Source organism: Miniopterus natalensis, chromosome 8 (assembly GCF_054644295.1).
Source record: "Miniopterus natalensis isolate mMinNat1 chromosome 8, mMinNat1.hap1, whole genome shotgun sequence".
Taxonomy (NCBI): domain Eukaryota; kingdom Metazoa; phylum Chordata; class Mammalia; order Chiroptera; family Miniopteridae; genus Miniopterus; species Miniopterus natalensis.
The window spans coordinates 43307212-43327974 of NC_142088.1; the positions used below are offsets into that span (position 1 = coordinate 43307212).

The following is a 20763-nucleotide window of genomic DNA, read 5'->3' on the forward strand; positions in this document are numbered from 1 at the left end:
GACCTCTGGGTTCATGGGACGATGCTCATCCAACTGAGCCACACTAATGAGGGTGAGAAGGAAATGGGTTGTGTTTTGATCTTGAGGTCACTTTGCTAATAGAACGGTGTTAGGACTGAGTCATGTTATTATTGACTAGATGATATAATTGAGAACACTGGGGAGTGCTCATGTGAGAGAAAGACAGGAACAGACTTCAAAAGGCTTTGGACCAATCAGGAAAATGGTTTGTTGAAGACAGTGTCCAGTAGAAGTACCTGGGCTACACCAAAACAAACATGTTTATTGGGAATGAACAGAAGGGCAGCTCCAAGGGAAGTATGGGTCCCAGTCAGAAGGGAGATGCTGGGTTTAGAGAGCGAAATCAGGTCTGCGAGGATTCCTGTGAGAGCAGATAAGCCCCACCAGGTGGCAGAGGGTGGAGGCAGTAGCTATACTTACCGTTCAGATTGCTGTCTTTGCTAATCACGGCCTCTTTCACTAGGAACCTCTTCACAGGCTATAAAGATCACTTTGGGCTTCTCTTGGAGTCCTGCCCCATCATTTAACAGCACCACCGCTAGGGGGAATCCAGTGTCTATCAGTACCTTCCCAGGCTCTGTTGACTGTCCTGGAGAAAATGCTTGACCAACCATTAAACTCTTTAGGATGATTTTTTTTTTTTTAATGCCATACATTTGTCCTACCCCAAACAAACTCATTTCTGACTAGGATCCATACTTCTCTTTGAGCTGCCCTTCTATTTATTCCCAACCTACATTTCTGGACATCTAAATTTCTGGACTCAGGCACTGATATTTTAAAAATACATTCCAAGTGATTCCAATGTGCTGTCAGGGGTGAGAATCAATGTGATAAAGAAATTCATCCTCTACCTGTTTTCCTTTCAGCTTAAGTCTCCCTCCCCTCTTCCCACCAAAAGTCAACCTGAAAGAAGTTTCCATGGCATTTAATATGTAAATTATTGAGTATAACTGGATCTTCCTGTTAAATTTGATTTTTGCACTAACTGATTTATCTTGTCAAGACTTCAGAGAATCTATCTCTAGAATAAAAGAAAAACCTAATCTAATAAATTATACAGCTGGTGATGGCTTGTAGACAAATTTGGTAATGTGGGCCATAAGAGGTGAAGCAGTGGGGACCATTGAAACGCACTCCTCTTAAAACACAGCATGGTGACGACAACTTTCCTCGCTGAGTTTTCTACGATGCCCACCTGGAAGGAGCCTAGAATACAGCCTGGTTTCTGTGGATGAGAATTCTGGTTTTCTCATCATAAAGTGAGACTGGAAGCAGCACCATGTCATTTTTCAGAAAGTGATTTTATGTGGCTGCCAGGAAATGAATATTAATCTCCATCCATGGTGAGAGCCTTACCAGTCTCTTCTGTCATTCTTATCATTTCAGTAGGAGGATAACCAGGAAGGAGTCAGCCAGCACTGGCCTTCCCCACATTTTGCTCTTCCCCCAGGCAGCCCATGAATCACACACACACCAGGTTCTCCTACTAGTATGCTAATCTGATTCAAATGATGTATGTGTTGGGGTAAAGTTAATTGTGCTGAAAACTCAATTGTGCATTAGAATGTCTTGCATTTATGCTCTTCCAATTATTTAAAATACTCTATTTTATTATCTTTTAAAAAATATTCTATCTTATTATCTGATTTTAACTCTACAGCGGTACAGTAATTCTCGTTTTAGTGATAAGGACATGGACAAGTAATCTCCCCCAGGTCATGTCTTTAGTGCAGCATCCGTGCTTGAAGACTAAATTTTATTCCAGAGCAATGCTTCTTCCTAGTCTAGGCTGTATCCAGGTTGCCTAAGGCCGACATTGGTGAGATTTAAACCAGCTGCAAAATGAATAATAGCTGATGCTATAACCAGCTTGTTTCAAATACTTTCAACTACCCAGACCTCCAGTTCAGCTGTGTCATCATTCCAGTTATAAGGCTTTTCCGTGTAGTCTTGTGAATTAGTTGACACATAAGCACATCTGGCCAGCTGCCATATCTCTAGAACTTCGTAGATATAATCACCGCTTTGAACTCCTGTTGGATGGCTTAACCCATCATTTGACATCAAGGATATAGTTGTTATGGGGGTTCAGTGGCTACTGTTACCTTCCCAGTCTCTGACATCTTCTCTGGGGGAAATATCAAGCGACACTAAGATGGGCACTTCAGAGCTTGCAGGGGAGTAGGAAAACTCTACAGTGAGCACAAGGTGGGTATCATGTATGCTCTGATTAGAGGTTGTTGGCATGGCCAAGCAGAAGCTGGGTTAATTAGAAGCAGAGCATCTTATGTGATTGGCTAGGATGCATATTTGGCTTTCTCTCCTTGGTCCTGAGCTGGAAGCAGGGGCAAAAAAATAGTGAAACTGGCAGTCTTGACCAAGTCCTGACCATTCTGGGCAGATTGCTTTAGAGGCTGTGGACCAGAGTTCTAGTGTCATATTTGGTCTGCCCATTGTCCATTTATCTATTCAGTCTCTCACAAGACAAATTGAGTAATCATGTGCCAGAAGTAATTTGTGTGATATCCCACCAAGAAATAAGGGAATCCATTGTCTATTTTATGATTCTATCATTCTTATTATTCATTGAGTTAAAATCAGGGCATACAGTTGCTTAACAAAGAAGAATCAATCTATTCAGGTACATCACTGCTCTAGCCAAGGTTTAACTTTGACTAATCAGAGTCTGTGCTACTGGCCTTTTGTTTGGCATATTCAGGTTCTATATTTTCCATAATGTCCTTGATGAGCCACAAAGAAGAACATTACTTCCCTTTATCCTTTTTCTAAGAGGTGTTTGAGCTACATATTTCATAATACTCATTTCCTTCAGAAATGTCTTGCCCTCAAACCAGGATGTGAAGGATATCAAATACATTTTGTCTTACAATTAAAAATTCAACTTTATGCTCATTCAATACTTCAGAGTCTTTGGACTGTGATGAAGTTGGCTGCACATGGGCTTTTCATCTTAGGTAGTTAATTTAGAAAGACTGTCTCCCAAGGACTATTTGGTTGTGTTGACTGCAGGCAGGATAATTAACCAAAGTAAAAGCATCTTGATTTCTTTTGCTTTTTTAACAGGATCTGCTACCTGGTTATTCCCCATAGTTCATCATTTTTAGTCTTTTCATATCTTAGCTTATGTGCACGTCCTCCAAGATGCCTTCTCTGCTCTGCATCTAGCTGGGTCACTTATAATAGTGTCATTATGGAATGCCAATATTCCTGGGATGCTAGCCATAATGGAGGTAATTGTTCTCTGAAAGTCCCTGGGGTCTAAACTTGGTCTGAAATAAATCCATTACACATTGCAATGTGACACTGGAGAGATCTCAAATACAATTTGTTGTAGATGAGACAGATAAGCTTCCTATAGAAGGATAATGACCGTTCACAGAGACATTAAAGGTCAATGCCTCCAAATATTTTCATTTGCTGCCACTGTACCAGTGACACAAGCTAAAGTCAAATATCTCTGAATGACATTGAACTGCAGTGAGCACTAAAACTCAGAGATGAATGGTTCCTCTTATGATAAGAATATATTTTATGGTTATGTAATTTTAATGTGACAAAACATATTGAAGAAGTTTTAGCCTCTGTCTTACAGGTTCCAATTTAGTAAAATAGGCAGGATTTGCTGCAACTCAAAACCTCACAAGAATCTAAATGAATCAAAATAAGAAAGTTCTGAAAAGAACTAGAATTATTCAACTATTGGAATTAACTAAAAACAAGACAACCATACAGGGTTTGGGAACTGGCTATAGTACCAAAAGAATTTTTTTTAAAAAAAGTCATTAAAAAGAAGGAAGTCACCAAGACAAGCAAATTATGCTGGGGAGATTGGAGTACTGGAGATAATTCTGAAGAAACTGAGGAATTGGAAGGATCCTGGACGTAGGCACCATGGACAGTGGATGGGATTCCAGCAAACCTTATGCTACACTTAACTTGTTCGGGTCAGGGATTCCAATGAGAATCTTGTGAAAGCTCTGGCCTTCTTCCAAGAAATATGCACATGTACTAACATTCTGCATACAACTTTAGGAAGTTCAATGACCCCTAAATAAGTCAGATTCAGATTTTGGACTCCTGGCCTAGTGACTGAAGAGATGTAGCTAATATGAGACCCAAAAGCACATACTTTTAAATATTTCTACTTAACAGTATTTTACTGGCATAGCAGAGTTCTAGTCATTGAACAGGACATGGAGGAATCAAGTACAGACTTCTATGAAAGCAGGAAGAAAAGGTATTGATCCTGAAGGGAATGGTGGCTGGTTGTGCAATTTTCTGAAGACTCTCATTATGTGGAGAATATCTGGTTTGATTCCAAGATGCAATGGTGAACAATTCAGATTTGTCTCTCTTCTCTTGGATTAGTCTGTGCTTTCAGGCTATGAGAGAAGGTTGAAGTTTTTGACCAATTTGAAGTCTTAGATTAGTAAATATTTAGTGTGAGAAAGAAGGAGGCTGGGATGGAGAGAAAAAGGCAGGGAGAGAAAGAAAGGAAGACAAGAGAAAAGGGAGAGTGGGAGGAAGAGGCAGAGATGTCAGAGAGTATAGGAAAAACAACAGAAGAATTGTGTATAAGACCGAAATTTTATCACTCTGCCCTACTTCCATTCTGATCAGGAATCTCACCATTGAGGGTCAACTCCACTTTTACAAACTATTTGACTTTGTTCTATTTAAAGTCTTATATATGTTTTAATATGGCAACCTATTGCATAAGAAGTAGGTAGGGTATAAATCATAAAAACAAGAAACCATTTTGAGTACTTATAGGGACCTATTCTAAGGCATTTGCATTTAGTATCTTTTTCAGTCTTTTAGACGGGGTATATGCAGAAGATATTATTATTGTTATTATTACTACCCTCATTTTACGGATTAGGAAACTGAGGTCCAAGAGACCAAGTAACTTGCCCACAGTCACACATGGTAAATCATGGAGCCTGGATTTCAAACCCAGGAAGTCTTATTGCAGACTTGGAGCAGTTACCCCTGTGTAATTTATTAGAGAAGTAAACTGCCTAAAGGACATTAACACTTGGTTAATATCTCTAACAATATTCTCTAAAACTCAACATTAAAATCATAACTCATCATGCCGATGCCTTTCCACAACACCCCTCCCGCAACATACTCCACCTACCCTGAAGACAGTCTCAGTTCTGCCAGTAGTATCCACATTCTTTCGAACATCTATGTTAGATACCTTGAATTACCTCTGCCTTCTCCCTCCCCTTTTCACTTTTATCTGCAAAATAGCAATAATAGAGGGCAGGTACCAAGAATTTTGGCTATTAAAAGTTTTGTGTCGTTGTCTACTGTGGCAGGAACTACCTGTAATAGATACTGCCTTTTAATGTTTCAGATTTAATTTACACGGTCAAAAACAGAGGATCAGAAAATTCTGGAAGAGTTAATATTAGAAGCCAATAAACAGTAATAGTCCAGCTACTTCCCAATGAAGCGTTATTAAAAGATGAGACCAATTAAAAAATAGTATTTTTATTAGTTTTATTATTTTTAATTAGCTTTATTTAAGCTACAGGTAGTATCAAAGAAGAGGGTATATACTTGGTAACAGAACACAGTTAAAGTCCAGTATTTATATTTGTTGCAGAAACCTTCATTTGAAACTGATGAATGGCCTGTCCTGGGGAGGCTCCTCCAGGAACTATTACTATTTTCCTAAGCCAAGGCGAGAGTTGGGCTGTTTTTCAAAAATGAACTACAAATCCCAGAATGCCCTTTCCCCCATCTTTTGCGCGAGAATCTGGGAGGGCTACATCAACCAATCCCTTCCTTCAAAACCTGTGCTACCAACCAATCAGAAGGCGAGCGGGCGCTCGAAGTCGGGAGGCGGAAGACACCGCAGGTTTGAAACAGGAAAGTTGGCGCGGCGCAGGGAGGCGGGTCTCCAGCCCGGCGGTTAGCTGGCGTCGGTTCATGTCCTGTGTGGGGAAGGCGGCGGGGGTCAGGCCTCCGGGAGAAGGTGAGAGAGGTGGGGGCTGAGCTGGGCTCCCGACCGGCCTGTCGCGATAAAAGAAGTGGCTTTGGGGGCGGATGTGTGCTTTCGGGGGCAGTGTCTGTGAAACGCTCGTCCTTTTGTTTGTAAATCTGGGCCTCGCGGGGTGGGCAGCGGCGAGGCTGAACTCCCGGGATGTCTGTGGATCCCCGGGAAGATTTTAGGTCGTTGGGAAGGTTTTAGCCGTACGGGGAACTGGTGGGACCGGGAGCCGTACAGGACGTCCTTTCGCAGCGGAGGACCCCGAGGCCCGGAGGGGCTAGGTGACTTGTACAGGTCCTGGACTACACCCACTCAGCCCCCACCCCGGTCTTCGTAATTCCTGCTGCCTTGACTGATCCGGGGTGAGAGGAAGAGGTGGGGTGGGTGGGTGGGGTCTTATCCTATGGGAGGGGGCCGGCCACCTGGGACTTGGCGATTCGTGCTGGAATGGGAAGTGTCGGAGTTGGGAAGGTTCGTTAGATTATCACCAATTTTACTTGTGAGAAAATGAATCATTTTCCCAAGGGTCGTAGGACGTGTATGTGTCCTGTGCAGTTACATACGAACGAATTTCTGGGAGGTAAAGGTTTCCTGAATCTTGCAGCACCTTAACCATAGTCAAGTCCAGGTGGCTGATGGGCTCTGGAATAATGTCTAGAGCTAAAAGGAAGTTGCTGACCATTGATAGCAAAGGTCAAACTGCCAAAATATAGTTGATTGGAATATATGCCAGATATGATTAAAGCAACTTTAAAAATACAATGTATGTTCTATTTGTCTTGTAGCATTGTCTTACAAAATGGTAGAGGATGAGCTGGCACTGTTAGATAAAAACATAAATGAATTTTGGAATAAATTCAAAAGCAATGTCAATGACACCTCCTGTCAGATGGTGGGACTAAGAGACACTTACAAGGACACCAGTAAAGCATTTGCAGGTACCTAAAGTTAATTCATAACATGCTGTTTATGTTATTCTTTGTTTTTTAGTGTTATTTCAGCTGAATTGAAGCATCAATTCCAATTTCTCTTTCAGAAAAGCTGTCTGTGAAATTAAAGGAAGAAGAGCGAATGATTCAGATGTATCTAGAATATAAAAATCGTATGTGACAATCTGTAGATCACAGTTTTGTTTAGATTAAATATCTTTTATGAAATCCTTGATACAAGTAAAGCAATGTATTCTGTATGTGTGTGTGTGTGTTTGTATATGATAAACATTTATGTATCCATAACCCAGCTTAATAAATAGAACATCCCATGTTATACCTTCTTCTCCTCCCACCTTCCAGAACTAACCTATTAATATTTTGTTTAGTATTGTGGCTTTGAATGTTATGTAAATGGCATCATTTTGTATGTATTCTGTCCCTTTTAAATTGTCTTTGGTGGTGAGTTTTCTGTATTTATTTGAACGGGGAAGAGCTGCAAGGGTCATGATCATCTGATTTTTTAAATTTCTTGTTTTATTTGGTATTTTTTTTAAAAAGTGTTTGTGTCTTTTTATTTCTATTTTCATAGGCAAATAGGAAAGAATAGATTAGGATTTTTTTCTCTTTAAAACATTTTTTAATCATTAGGAAATATTTATCAATTAAAATATGCTGTATTAATCTTATGAAAGTCAGTATTTTGCTCTATCTTAGGTACATATTAGAAAACAAAACATATATATTCTAGCTAATACTTTGTGCTTTTTACAGAGATCTGCAGGCAGAATAAGCTTATTCAAGAAAAAAAAGATAACTTGTTAAAGTTGACTGGTGAAGTAAATGGCAAAAAACAAGATTTGGAAGTGCTGACTGCAAACATCCAGGATCTTAAGGAAGAATATGCTAGGAAGAAGAAAAGTAAGTTTTCAGTTGTATACACGTTTAAAACATAAATCTAAATTTCAAAGCCGTAATGGTTCACAACTCTACCTTGTCTTCTCTTCATCTTATTGCCCAAAATAGATATGCCTAGGGGCATAGCAAGGACTCATTTCTGTAAGGTGTCTATGAAAGTAGCTGAGTGGATTTTATTTTCTGTTTTACTTAAAGGTCCTTTTGATTTCTAATATTGCCAGAGTAATAATGAAATTAATATGCGAGTTTAATTAAGCATAGTGGGAGACAGTTTCACAGAATAAGGTTTGCCTGGGAGAACCTATAGTATAATTTAGGTAACAAATTTATTGATCATACATTCTCTGCCAGGAACTTTTTTTTTTTTAAATACATCTTTATTGATTTCAGAGTGAGAGAGAGAGAGGGAGAGATAGAAACATCAATGGTGAGAGTCATTGGTTGGCTGCCTCCTGCACGCCCCTGACTGGAGATTGAGCCCAGTCAGGGAATGAACTGCCCTGACATGTGCCCTGACAGGGAATGAACTGCCATCTCCTGGAGCCTAGGCCGAAGCTCAACCACTGAGCCACGGCCAGCGGGGCTCCCAGGAACTATTAAGCACCCTCTTTATGCTGAAAAGTCTCTTTGTTTAAAAAACTTTTATATTTGAATGAGTGCTTGCTTTACAAAGGAGTCTTGTTTGCCCACAAACGAAGTACACAGATCTCAAATCTCTTGAAAGTAGCAGTTTGTTTTGTTAATATGTTTTCTTACAGAATTTGTATGCTAGCCTACATTATTTTTCTCATCTGCTATGTATTACTTAGAAAACCATGTGCTAACTTTAAGAATAATTCTAAACTAGCAGGAAATAAGGCTAACTTCTTGTGAGAAATAGTTATGTTTAAAATAATAGAATTTTTTTCAATGAAGCAATTTCTTGGCGAACAAGAAAAAGCAAAATAGTGTAAAGGAAGCCTATTTCTCTGCCAGCCATGCAAATCTTGGCCTATTTATTCATGCTACTAAGCGATAAAATAGAATAAAACATTCCTCTTACTGCTCGTACATATTTTCTCACAGGTTTTCCTTCCATTGTGAGTGAACGGAAGCCCCTTTTGATAATTGGTAGAGAAAGAAACTCCATAAATTTAAGCAGATTTATTTGGCATCATTTTTATAGTTGTTTTCAAGTTTTTAAAAAATTAAATGAGCATTGAGTGTTATTTAAAATATTTTGATAGTGTGTATGTTTTTTCAATTATAGCTATTTCCACTGCTAAAGAAGCCAGTGAAGAGAGGTTACAAAGGTTACAGAAATCTGTAGATGTGTTTAAAGATCGACTTGGACTAGAAATTCGAAAAATTTATGGTAAGTATATTAATATAAATAAAACAGGTAATTAGAAGGTGTGTCTTTTCTTAAGTAGAGGAGAATTAAAAATTTTTTTCAAAGTAAAAATATTTCATGTTTTCAAGTAAATGAATGACATTATTAACTTTTTAGAAAATAGGGGGAAAATTACAAAATTTTTATCACCATAACATAATTACTAATGCCTTGGTTATTTCTTATCCAGTATTTAATAAATGTATTTTTGGCATGGTTGCCAACATGCAAATAATTTTTGTTCTTTGCTTGTACTGGTATTGTATGATTTGCACTTCTCCTATTGTTTTAGCCTTCATAATGATAAATTTAAAATGGTGGTATAATCGTTCATTCTATTAACATATCATTAATATGTGTATTGCCTCTAACCTAATCTTTGGATTCTGCCTGTTTTTTAGTTTTAGATGTACTATAGTGAATGTAGACTCTTCCATTTCTTTTGTATAATTTCCGTGGAATTCCCAGAGGGTAATTACTGGTAAAGCACATACATATTCTAATGGCTGTTATATGTATATGTGCCAATTTACAGCACTACTTATTGTGTTGGGAGTCCCCAAGATTACCATCAGGTTTGGTGATTTGCCAGAAAGACTTACCGGACTCGGCATATAGTCATAATTTTGATGAAGCCCAATGTGTTTTTTTCTTTTGTTATTTGTGCTTTTTGGTGTCATATTTAAAGTACAATAGGTTTTAAAACAAACACTTGCAGCATACAATTGGAGACATTGTTTAAGCAAGAATACAGGGTGGGGCAAAAGTAGGTTTACAGTTCATATGGAAAAGAATACAATAATTAATAAATAACAATACAAGAATAAACTGTGTATTTTGCGTACTCACAACTGTAAACCTACTTTTGCTCCATGCTGTGTATACTTAGTGTCTAATTATTCATCAGAGACAGAGGTAAGTGCACATCTCCATCGAAAGCTTTGGCACAATAAAATGTTCTCATATTAAATAATTTAATCTCTTTTTTTCAGGTGATAAATTGCAGTTTATATTCACGAATATTGACCCTAAGCATCCTGATAGCCCATTTATGTTTTGCCTGCACCTGAATGAAGCAAGGGACTATGAAGGTATGTCTTCCTCTCAATAACGTATTTAAGAGTGGCACCTGAAAATGTTATTTGAATCAATATGAATATGAATGAAATAATATTCCCACAGCTATTGTTTTCTTCCCCAGCCTTGATTTTTGGGATATTGTCTTCTAAAGGCTGTGACTATGATAAGTAACTTCTTTTCAGGATGGCACAGTGCCACAGTGGCAGAAAAGCCTAAAAGACAAAAGATTGTTGTATTTTATATACAAGTGTGGATTATCCTTTTAGAGAGCTTAAAGCAAAGCAATAAAGGATATGACTACCTAAATGTGAATACTAATATAATTTATCCAAGTAGGTGATTTTAAAACCAAATGTAAAATCATTAGAATTTGGTAACTTTTCCCCCAAAAATCAATTTTACAAAATAGTTCCATCCTGAAAATTTCTACACATAATTTAGTTGAGTTACTGATCCTCAACAGGCCAGATGGTTTTTTGATTTATGGGAAATATATATGATTGGTAATAGTGTGAACAAGAAGAGAATGGAAATATATTTTTCTCTTCCCTTTTAAAGTAATTAATTTATTGGAATTCAGGAAATGGTTCCCAGCTTTTGATACCTGTGTTCTTATTAAGGCATTAATAGGAGACACACACTCAGGTGAACTGTTTAGTTGGCTCTCCAGTGTGCCCTGATGACTCCATTCCTATTCTAATGGAATTTATATTTTAGGAATCGAATTCATGCACAACTGTGTGGCTTTTTTCTCTCTGGGTAAATATCTTCTGATCTAATGAGTGCCGAATTTTAAACTGCAATCCCAAAAAACCTCTTACCTAGCTTTTAAATTTTCTCCAAATTGGATATCTTCCATTGCTAATAGTTTCGTTGTATTTGGTAGTATATTAAAATAGAACCTACAAGTGAATTTTGAACCCACTGGTTTTTTCCTGTTCTTTCTCTGCTTTCATCATGAGCCTTATTTCCTAAGCAATTTCTACCAAAGAGCAGGAAATCTGATGTGGTCGAATGTCTTCCCCCTCAACAAAGGACAAGGTTAATGGTAGAGAATGCTGGATCATTCCTTTTCTTTGACCAACCTCTCTGGAGACTTGTTTGCTCCCAATATGTACTATCTGGTTTAGCGGCATATGAGATCTATACTGTTGTTCGTGACCTTGAGTATCATTTGTTTAGTGGGCCCTGTAAACAACACTTTTGGAATAGGGACCACATTTTCTAATGACCTCCATTTCATTTGTGAAACTTCAGATTCCCCCCCCCATAATTGTAAGTTATTAAGGTTGGCATTGCCCGGCCGGGCGTGGCTCAGCGGTTGAGCGTTGACCTAGGATCTAGGTGATTGGGGTTCGATTCCCGGTCAGGGCACATGTCCTGGTTGTGGGCTCGATCAATGACTCTCTCATCATTGATGTTTCTATCTCTCTCTCTCTCCCTCGCCTTCCCTCTCTCTGAAATCAAAGATATATTTTAAAAAATATATATTTAAAAAAAGAAAAAGAAAAAAAGGTTGGCATTGAGTGTTGTTCTTTTTTTTGACCCATTGGTCACGTACTAGAAGTCAGGCAAAGTTCTGTAGAGAAAACTGACTTAACAGTTAAAAAAAAACAAACCTGTTAAAATAGTTTAGTTGAAGTGTATAAGAACGACGATGGGAAATGGCATTCTGTTCATCATCACTAAGCTCTTTAATCCCTTGCCTACCATCTGTTTAAATTTAAAGCAGGATTGTAGCACAGAGATTTGAATATTTAGAAATTAAGCAGAGGAAAGGTTCAAAAGATAGTTAGGATATGAAACCAAGTGTCTCTATCATTCTGTGCTCAAATCAGTTGAATAAAATAGGATTAAAATGATCTGAGTCAGACGAAATCATCTAAATTGGAAAAATTTCTCTTCCATAAAAAAATGTCATTCAAATTGTCTTTTTTTTTCTTCTAGTGTCAGATAGTGCTCCTCATCTTGAATGCCTAGCAGAATTTCAAGAGAATTTAAGGAAGACCAAAAATTTTTCAGCCTTTCTTGCCAATGTTCGGAAAGCTTTTAGTACTGTGGTGTATAATTAAGGTATAAATAGTATATAAAAACTTTATTTTTCTTCCTTATTGTGTATCTCTTTTAAAAAGAATTCTCACTATCCATAGTTTGCCTATAATCCTTTTGGATTTTTTTAAACATTTCTCTGTGGTGTATTTCTTTAAGGTATTTTAATTAAAATCGTGGAAATAAAATTTATAAAGTCAAATGTGTTCTTTTTAAAATGAAAGATAATATATATACACACACACACACACACACACACACACAGTTGACCCTTGAACAACATGAGTTTGAACTGCACAGGTCCTCCTACGTGTGGATTTTTTTCAATAAATACGCAGTCAGCCATCCAGACCCCTGCTTTTGCATCTGCAGGTTCAACCAAGCATGGATGGAAAACAGTATTTTCAGTCTACAGTTAGGAATCCACAAATACAAAAACGTCTGATTTAAATTAGGCAGATTTTCAACTGCATGGGAATTAGAGCCCTTAACCACTGCAGTTGTTCAAGGATCAGTAATACATATACATGTATATTTTTAGATAAAGTCTATTACTATATCTATATTATATATAATACACATGTTATATATTATTGAAAATATTTTTGTATCATATATATATTTTTTAATTAATCTTTATTGTTGAAAGCATTGTAGATGTCCCCTTTTATCCCCCATTGATCCCCTCTGCCCCACATCCACCCTATCCCCAGGCCTTCCCCATACCAATGTCTGTCCATAGGTTATGCATATAAGCATATAAGTTCTTTGATTAATCTCTCCCTACCCACTCCCCCACCCCTGCCTTCCCTCTGAGATCCCTCTCGCTCATATATATTTTCTTCATGGTGGTCAGGGACAGTTTATGGTTAGCCTCTAAATGGGAATTTGTATAGCCTGCACTGTGTCTCAGTGGTTTCCAACCTTTTAAAACCATGGACTGGTCATATTAAAAACTTAGGAGGGTGGCCCAACCTAGTGTTGACAAATTTTGAAATGTACTTGGTAAAATGAACACTATTAAATGGTACTACTGTCGTCCTAATATAAAGGAAAGTATTATTATCTCACAACAAGAGGAATCTGTAGTTAAAATAAAGGACTAACCTTCATATCAGAAGAATATTGGCAGTACTCTACCAAGATATTAAAAAAAGGTTATATTTTTGAAAATCCAAATAATAGCACATTTGTAACCAATTTCCATTTTGTAATATTTATACTGTTTAATTGTGGTCTGGACATAAGTTTGCCCTTTTGGGAATTCAAATGTCAGCATGTTTTAGGATTTTGGTTTGTCACCGTCCCTTCCTTACAAGTGTGGTTGTATTTAGGTGTGCTGGCTATAAGGACGCTTCAGGATATCTTGCAATAGAATCACCTGCAGTGCTTGTGGAACCACAGATGGATGAGTCTCTGAGTGAAATGGGCTGATAATTTGCATTTCCAACACAGTACAAGGTTCTACGGGTGCTGCTGGTCCAGGTGAAAATTTGGTTCAGCCCTGACCGGTGTGGCTCAGTTGTTTGGGCATCGCCCTGTGTACGAAGGGGTTGCCAGTTCCATTCCCTGTCAGGGTGCATGTCCGGTTGCGGGTTCAGTCCCTGGTAGGGGGCGTGTGAGACTCAGCCAATTGATGTTGCACTCTCACATCCATGTCTCTCTCTCTCTCCCTTTCTCAAAGTCAATAAAGATAAATTTAAAAAAAAAGAAAATTTGGCTCAGACCTCTACTTGGTGAATCACTAGAGTAAGCACTTGCCATTTGCCCCAATGTCTGGAAAACTCAATTTACAAGCCATTTGAAACAGATCAGCAACACATTTGCCACCTCATATACCTGGCTAGCCAGGTACCCGGTCCCTTCTAGGTACCCCCAGATCGCTATCATAAGATCTGAGTTCTTTCTGTGGCCAGTTCAGTTCACTTCCACTCCTCAACTGGCTTTTCCTATCTGATTAGAACATTTTTATGTTCTAGATAAGCTGAATTTGCTAAAATAAACCATAGGATTGTATTAAGGTTCATAATTGAATTTTATTCCATCATGAAAAGTGCTTTGGAATTTAATTTCATTCCTATTTTTTTCTAAGATCATACTAAATTTTTTCTTTTAAATTGATTAATGAATAACCACAGCATATAAAGGTTAGATTCCTAGAATCTCAGAGACAGAAAGCAATTTCAAGGATCATATAGCCCAACTCATCTATTCACTCATTTATTTATGCATTTACTCTGCCACCTACTCATTGAACATTTTAGTGTGGAGCTGTGTGACAGAGTGGGCTAATGATAAAGATTCAAAAATTAACTTGGTCAACCCTCAAAGAGTTCATAATCTAGTGAAAAAGACATAAAATGGAAACAAAATATTGCAATACAATGCAAAATAGTTCACATGTACAAAGCGATGGTTGAATTGGATTATTTTCCATTTATTAAAAGCTTTTTTGAGGTATACAATAAAATTACCCTTTTAAATACAGCTTATTGAGTTTGGTCTATGTATTCTGGCTACAACCACCACAATCAAGGGTTAAAACACTTTCAGCACCCTCGAAGCTTTCCCTTTTGCAGTCAATTGCCCACAACCCCAGGCAACCACTGACCTACATTCTGAAGTGTACTTTTGTCTTTCCTAACTTGTTTTATTTTGCCATTTCCTGTCCTCACCCCCCATGCCCTTGGTCTGATCAACAAAAATAAAATGGCAAAGTTTGGGAAGCTACACGAAGTGCAGTATGGCCAGATGAGAAAACTGATGGTTGAAAAGGTTCAATGACTTGCCCAGGATCACATATCAATTTTAATAGAGCAAAGGCTGGGGCGCATCCTAATTCTCAAAATTTTCCACAATACTGTTCTCATGATTGGAAGACAGAATTTTTCACAAACCAAGTTGGAGTATTTAAGATTTTCCACTATACATATTGTATTTCTATATGGAAGACTTGGGCACATCATTAATCTTTACAATAGGTACTTAATTTTCACCAAAATCTAAGGGTCCTATCTCCATCTGTCCAATCAGAAAATTCTTGCCTTACTAAAAGATCTTCAAGATAAAAGTTGTTATACCCAACTATACTTGTATTTTACCTAGTTTAAGACTACATCATGTCTTTGAAGCTTCATAATTACATATCACAGCTGCAAAAAGAATGTGTAGCAACATTTCAAAATAGAAAAACCATTTTATGTTTTTACAAAGTAAAACTGATTTATGAAGAAAGAGGAGCCTCTTTCCTAGAAAATTACTTTCAAAGAGTTTCAGGGTCCAACCACCATTATCATCATTTCTCTATACAAATGATCCAGTGTAGGCTGCAGTCAATTGCTACATAATTTTTTATCCATCAAGGCTAATGGAAAGAAAGAAGATGAAAAGGAAATATAAATTCAAAATCTCTGTTCATGGTCTAATGGTCTATTATTCAGCCCACTTTCTGCATGCAGAAAGCTGTCATTAGTACGCCATTAAGGATGACATTAAAACTTCTGATCTGTTCTTCTAGGCTGTAAGTTATGCCTCACATAACAAATTTTACTTGAGCCCCTTCAGGTCTAATATCTGTATCTATAAATATCTCTGTGTTAGCTATATCCTTTAGGAGTGTAATGTGCATAGTGTAAAAATATATGTACCTTGCTTTGAAAAATTCCTTCTTGAAAGTATAAAATCTGATGAATTTAAAAAGAAAAAGAAAAAAAGAGGTGGGGCACAGGGGAGAAATGGAATGGATCTTACTCCTTTAATGCCAGACTCTATTTGGCACAAATGTAGACATACCCAGATGTTTCTGTCAACACCATGACCTTCCACTGAATGGAGTGTGTGATCTCCAGGCTGACTTAGGCCATTTTCTGAAAGATGCTGCTGTACCACTTCTCCCCATCCTAAATTGTTACCCTTGAGAAAAGTTTGGGGTTACCTCTCTCATTCCCAACCGTTTCCCATTATATGGCATTTGAGAAAGCAGCATACATCTTTTCTCTAAATATTCCATTTGATAGTGAATGTTGGTTTCTAAATTTTTCCACCCAAACTAGAGACTCATTAGCATTTAAAGTACCTTTCACTAGGGATTTGCTTACGGTATTCCTTTCATAATGACCTACTTGGGAAGCGCAGAATTCCTGGTTTCTGAATTGGTATATGAAGTTTCCAAACAAGCAAAGAGGCACAAGACATCAGGAACGGTCTCCTTTCTAACCCTTCCCTACCTGCCTTGCTCTTGTCCTCAGATCCCCATCCGTCTCTGGCTCACACTTGACCTTACTTTAAGAGTACTTCTGGTTGTGGGAAGAGGGTATATAAGAAGCTGCTACCTCAGAAGGTCATTGGCTACCCTGAGGTCATCCACTGGATATGTAGACCTCTTGTCTACCCGCCCACCCCCCCCCCCGTGATCATGCGACTCGACCTCGGCTCCTGATCCTTTATTCTACAGTCTCCTAACTTGGGTCTACATCACTAGTGTCTTGCCTGCCTGTCTTCTGCTGAGCTCATCTTCTTGGATGTAATTACAATGTGTTCTTCCTCATCTCCCAGGACCTGTTTGAGCCCCTGCAGGCCTACTGTGGCCTATTGCCACCCAAGTCCAGAGGAAAAGGACATCTGAGTCCTAGAATATGTTGTGCTGCCAGAAAACTACGTGACTTCATGCAAGTACTAAACCTGCCTTAGAGTCTGTCTTTCTCTGTAATACCAGGGGCTGTATTGGGTCATCTCCAGGGTCTCTAACTGTAGGAACCCTGAGCCTCTTCCCTGCCTCCCTCTATCCTCCACCTTCTGACTTTGTTTCAAAAAATAACCAAGAGTACAAAGTGCTGTCACATGCAGGTAGGACTCCATCACTCATTTAGAACAATAAACCTGGGAAGATCACAGCATTTATCTTTATTTGCATCACATTGCATGGTTTACAGTGTGTGTAAGGTGGTGTGTTGAGAATCTTGTTTTATGCCCATGTACCCAGCGTTTGAAGGGAGCTCCTCCACGTAAGCTGCAGGAAAGTGGCCTTTTTTTCCATTTAAAGATCCAAACCACCATCCTTCTTGTTTCTTGTGTACAGTCACAATGTCACCTGTGAAAATGCACATTTAGTTAGACAAATGGGTCTCTGTAGTTTAAGCACGAGCCTGAGCCCAATTGGTGAGACAGTTTTCAAGAGTCTGCTTTCAAGGAGTTACTTGGTAGCATTGTTTTCTGCAGGTGATTCAGATGAAGCAGAAATTTATTGACCACCTCTGTATGAGCCAGGCACAACACAGCATATTAAAAAGAGTAAGATAACGGACAGCTAAGTTATGGCATAATAGAATTTGATTAACAACAGATTCACATTCAAACATAAGTCCTTCTCATGCTGGCTAGCTCACTCTGAATAGAGCTGATGGGTTGTCACCAAACCCTTTCTTGGTATCTGTGCTTTAAGGGTTTCTCATGTTGGTGGCCACCATAGTTTGGTATGTTGATTACTGTCTTTGCTACCAGACATTCCTTTAGAGCAAGACCACCTCTCTCCATTATATGTGCCAGCTTCATAGACTAAAGTTCACCTAATAGCTTTGCACTAAATATAACTTCAGAATTTAGGTAACTTTAATAAAATATCAATTCAAAGACAAAACTTTTTTAAAACCACGATTCAAATAAACAGATTTCCTAAGAAATACATGGCTCTTCTCTAATTCTCTATTTAAAACAATATTATTCTGATATTAATAACCCTAAACCTTAACTGGTGCCCCAAATCCTCTGGCTGTCCTCTTTTGTTTTCTTTCTGGCTGCTATCTGCACATCGAAGTGAAAACATCTACCTCCTTCAGGATCCCAAAGCTACTTTATCTTGAGCATCATTCTAAGGTAATTTTTCAGTCTTTTTTTCTTTAATTTTTTCTGTTCCCCAGTCATTTTCTTCTTAAGACAAAGGAGACTGTTAACCCCTCTTCTATCTCTCCTCAGTCATAAATCACTATTTATTCTTAGAGGAGATCATTTTCAACTTAAGTTCACCCTCTAATGAGTTTTCTCAGGTCAGAATGACACAGTCTACTAACAGAAATTCAAATGGATAATTTAAAATCTTACTGCCAGTTTCCCTAAGCCTCCAATGTCTCATTTCATTTATAGAACCCACTTAGGATATGAAGTATAAGTAGGCTTTGCAACCAAGGAAGAACTAAAGACAAACAAGATGATCTATTTATTGTGTAACTATGCAACTCAAACTCAGGAGCCCAGGTTCTAGACGGCATCGGGAATGTGTTTGGAATACAGCATTTCACTTACGTACTTGCTGCCCTAGGAACCCTCAGGATGGCATGGTGAGTAATGAGATGACTTCTATAACACTTAAAACTTTTAAATAAAGGCAACATTGACTTAAGAAGAATGGAGGAGAGGGTCTACTTTCTATTTTCTTTTTTCCTGTCTTTACCAATTTCTGCATTAGAAGGAAAAGTAATGGCCTGGAGAAATCTGAATGGCAAACCGCGGAGGAAGCACCCACTAACCAACAGCAACTACGTGGTGTGTGTTGTTTGACTGTGAAAATCCATCTTGACTTTCCCCTGGCTCTGGGTGCCACGTCCTGCCCATGGATGAAAGCTTTCTCCTATGACACACCTCTTTCTCACTAACCTTTTCATTTCCAGGTCTCTGCTTTAGCTTTTACATCCGAATGTGGTCTCTAACCGGACACACAAGGAAAGTTGAAGCTAGTGACGTCGTTTTCTTGTTTAATCTATAGAACCCATTACATAATAACTTTCCATGTGAAAGAATAATCTGTGACACAAAGAAGGGGCTCTGTTTCCTCAGATTGGCCATAAAACACTTTCCTGAGAGATAAGCGGGAGAAACAGTAAGCTGGGGGGTCCTTTGCTCGAGTCCTAGAACTTGCTCTCACACTAAGCCGTGAGAGGAGGTCACTTCACATTCCTGCCTGCCTAGCTTTTTTAAAAGAAGAAGTTGGGGTCACCTCTCTAATGACTTTCCATTGCCGCCATTCTCACTCTTCATTAAGCATGACCCAGTTTCTAAGTTCAAATCCTGCACTGCCGCTGCCTGTGACTTCAGCCAAAGTACTTATCCTTTCTATATCTCAGTCTCCTCAGCAAGAAAATACCCACTTCCAAGGGTATAATAATAATAATAATAATAATAATAATAATAATAATAATAATAAAGATGATTTAAAATTATTTGCTTCAAATTCAAGCTACAAATTCTAACAAATTAATGAGCCTTCATTTGAATGTAGATTTCTTTGAACTGATATATATCAATGTGGCTCTGAAAATAAAATGTAAATATAACAATGTCCTTTACTGGTAGGACTTAGCCCCAAATGATTCTGGCGTGGGATCATTTTATGAATATTAAATTGGATAATGTGCTTGCAATGTCTGGCATACAGTAAACATTGAATAGACGTCACCTATTTTTATTACGTGAGCTTTATTTTTGATGTGTTTTATCTTTATCTTCTAAGAAGGGTGATTGTAAACCTGAGCTGAGTTGACATGGTAGTAACGTTTAAGGCTACTGTTCTAAGACAGGAGTTTTATTCAAGTTAAGGGTTTCAATAGAGGAAGGCAATTAAACATTTGAGAATGAGTCTTACCTATTTCCAAATTCAATTCATCCTCTTGCCTGGCTTGGAAAGAATATAAGGCTTTGCAAAGAGTATTGCCATGCTGGGCCACACCGGAGGCTGAAAGTTGGATCAAGTTATAATTACCAATGCTGTGTCAGTAAGCAAGAGGATACAATAGGCAGCTCTTTAGTTACTTAGCAGTGTGGGGCAGAGCTTAAATATATCGAAGTCTCAAAAGAAAAGTTTATAATTTTATATGCTATTTATTCCTTGGTTCAGTAACCATTTATGAAGTACCTACTTTGTGTATGGACTGTGTATATTATATAATCAGCAACTATATTAAAATATAGAAAATAAGTCTGAAGAAAAAAGTTATTGTAATAATAATAATAGTAATAAAGATGAAGATTTAAAATTATTTGCTTCCCATGGACATAGACAATAGTTCGGTGAAGGCCTGGGGAGGGGATGGAAGCAGGGAGGAGGGGGGTTAATAGGGGGAAAAAGGGGGACATCTATAATACTTTCAACAATAAAGATAAATTTAAAAAAATTATTTGCTTCCCACATAAACTTAATCAACATCAGTTAGCTAATATGTGTGGTACGCATGTTTTGGAAGACATATGCAAGGTATGCCATTCGGGTATGGACAGGGGACACTTGGAGCATGTGCCTCTTACCGTCATCCCTAGGTATGTATGGAACTATTTCTCAAACAGTGCAATGTGAGTCTCTAATAGACCATGTGGACGAT

At 38.1% G+C, this 20763-nt stretch overlaps 2 protein-coding genes across 4 annotated transcripts in view; one reads left to right on the forward strand and one right to left on the reverse strand.

Moving 5' to 3' along the window:
- Positions 1–5971: 5971 nt before the first annotated feature.
- SPC25 (SPC25 component of NDC80 kinetochore complex) lies at positions 5972–14042 on the forward strand. Of its 3 annotated transcripts, XM_016200479.2 has the most exons (8): positions 5972–6034; positions 6835–6987; positions 7086–7151; positions 7753–7899; positions 9146–9250; positions 10261–10359; positions 12296–12421; positions 13732–14042. In XM_016200479.2, exons 1-7 carry the CDS (start codon positions 5989–5991, stop codon positions 12418–12420), a joined length of 741 nt encoding a protein of 246 aa, XP_016055965.2. In that variant the 5' UTR covers positions 5972–5988; the 3' UTR covers position 12421; positions 13732–14042. The 3 variants fall into 3 exon arrangements, with proteins under 3 accessions (XP_016055965.2, XP_016055888.2, XP_016056047.2); XM_016200402.2 differs by lacking the exon at positions 13732–14042 and having other exon boundaries at positions 12296–12585; XM_016200561.2 differs by lacking the exons at positions 5972–6034; positions 13732–14042 and adding an exon at positions 6166–6411 and having other exon boundaries at positions 12296–12585.
- Positions 14043–17322: 3280 nt separating this feature from the next.
- Positions 17323–20763, reverse strand: part of NOSTRIN (nitric oxide synthase trafficking) — a 46151-nt gene continuing 42710 nt past the window's right edge. Inside the window, exons 15-16 of the mRNA XM_016200303.2 lie at positions 20031–20120; positions 17323–17486 (exon numbers count right to left, since the gene is read on the reverse strand). Coding sequence (XP_016055789.2) covers positions 17323–17486; positions 20031–20120 — 254 coding nt within the window. The remainder of the gene's footprint in view (positions 17487–20030; positions 20121–20763) is intronic.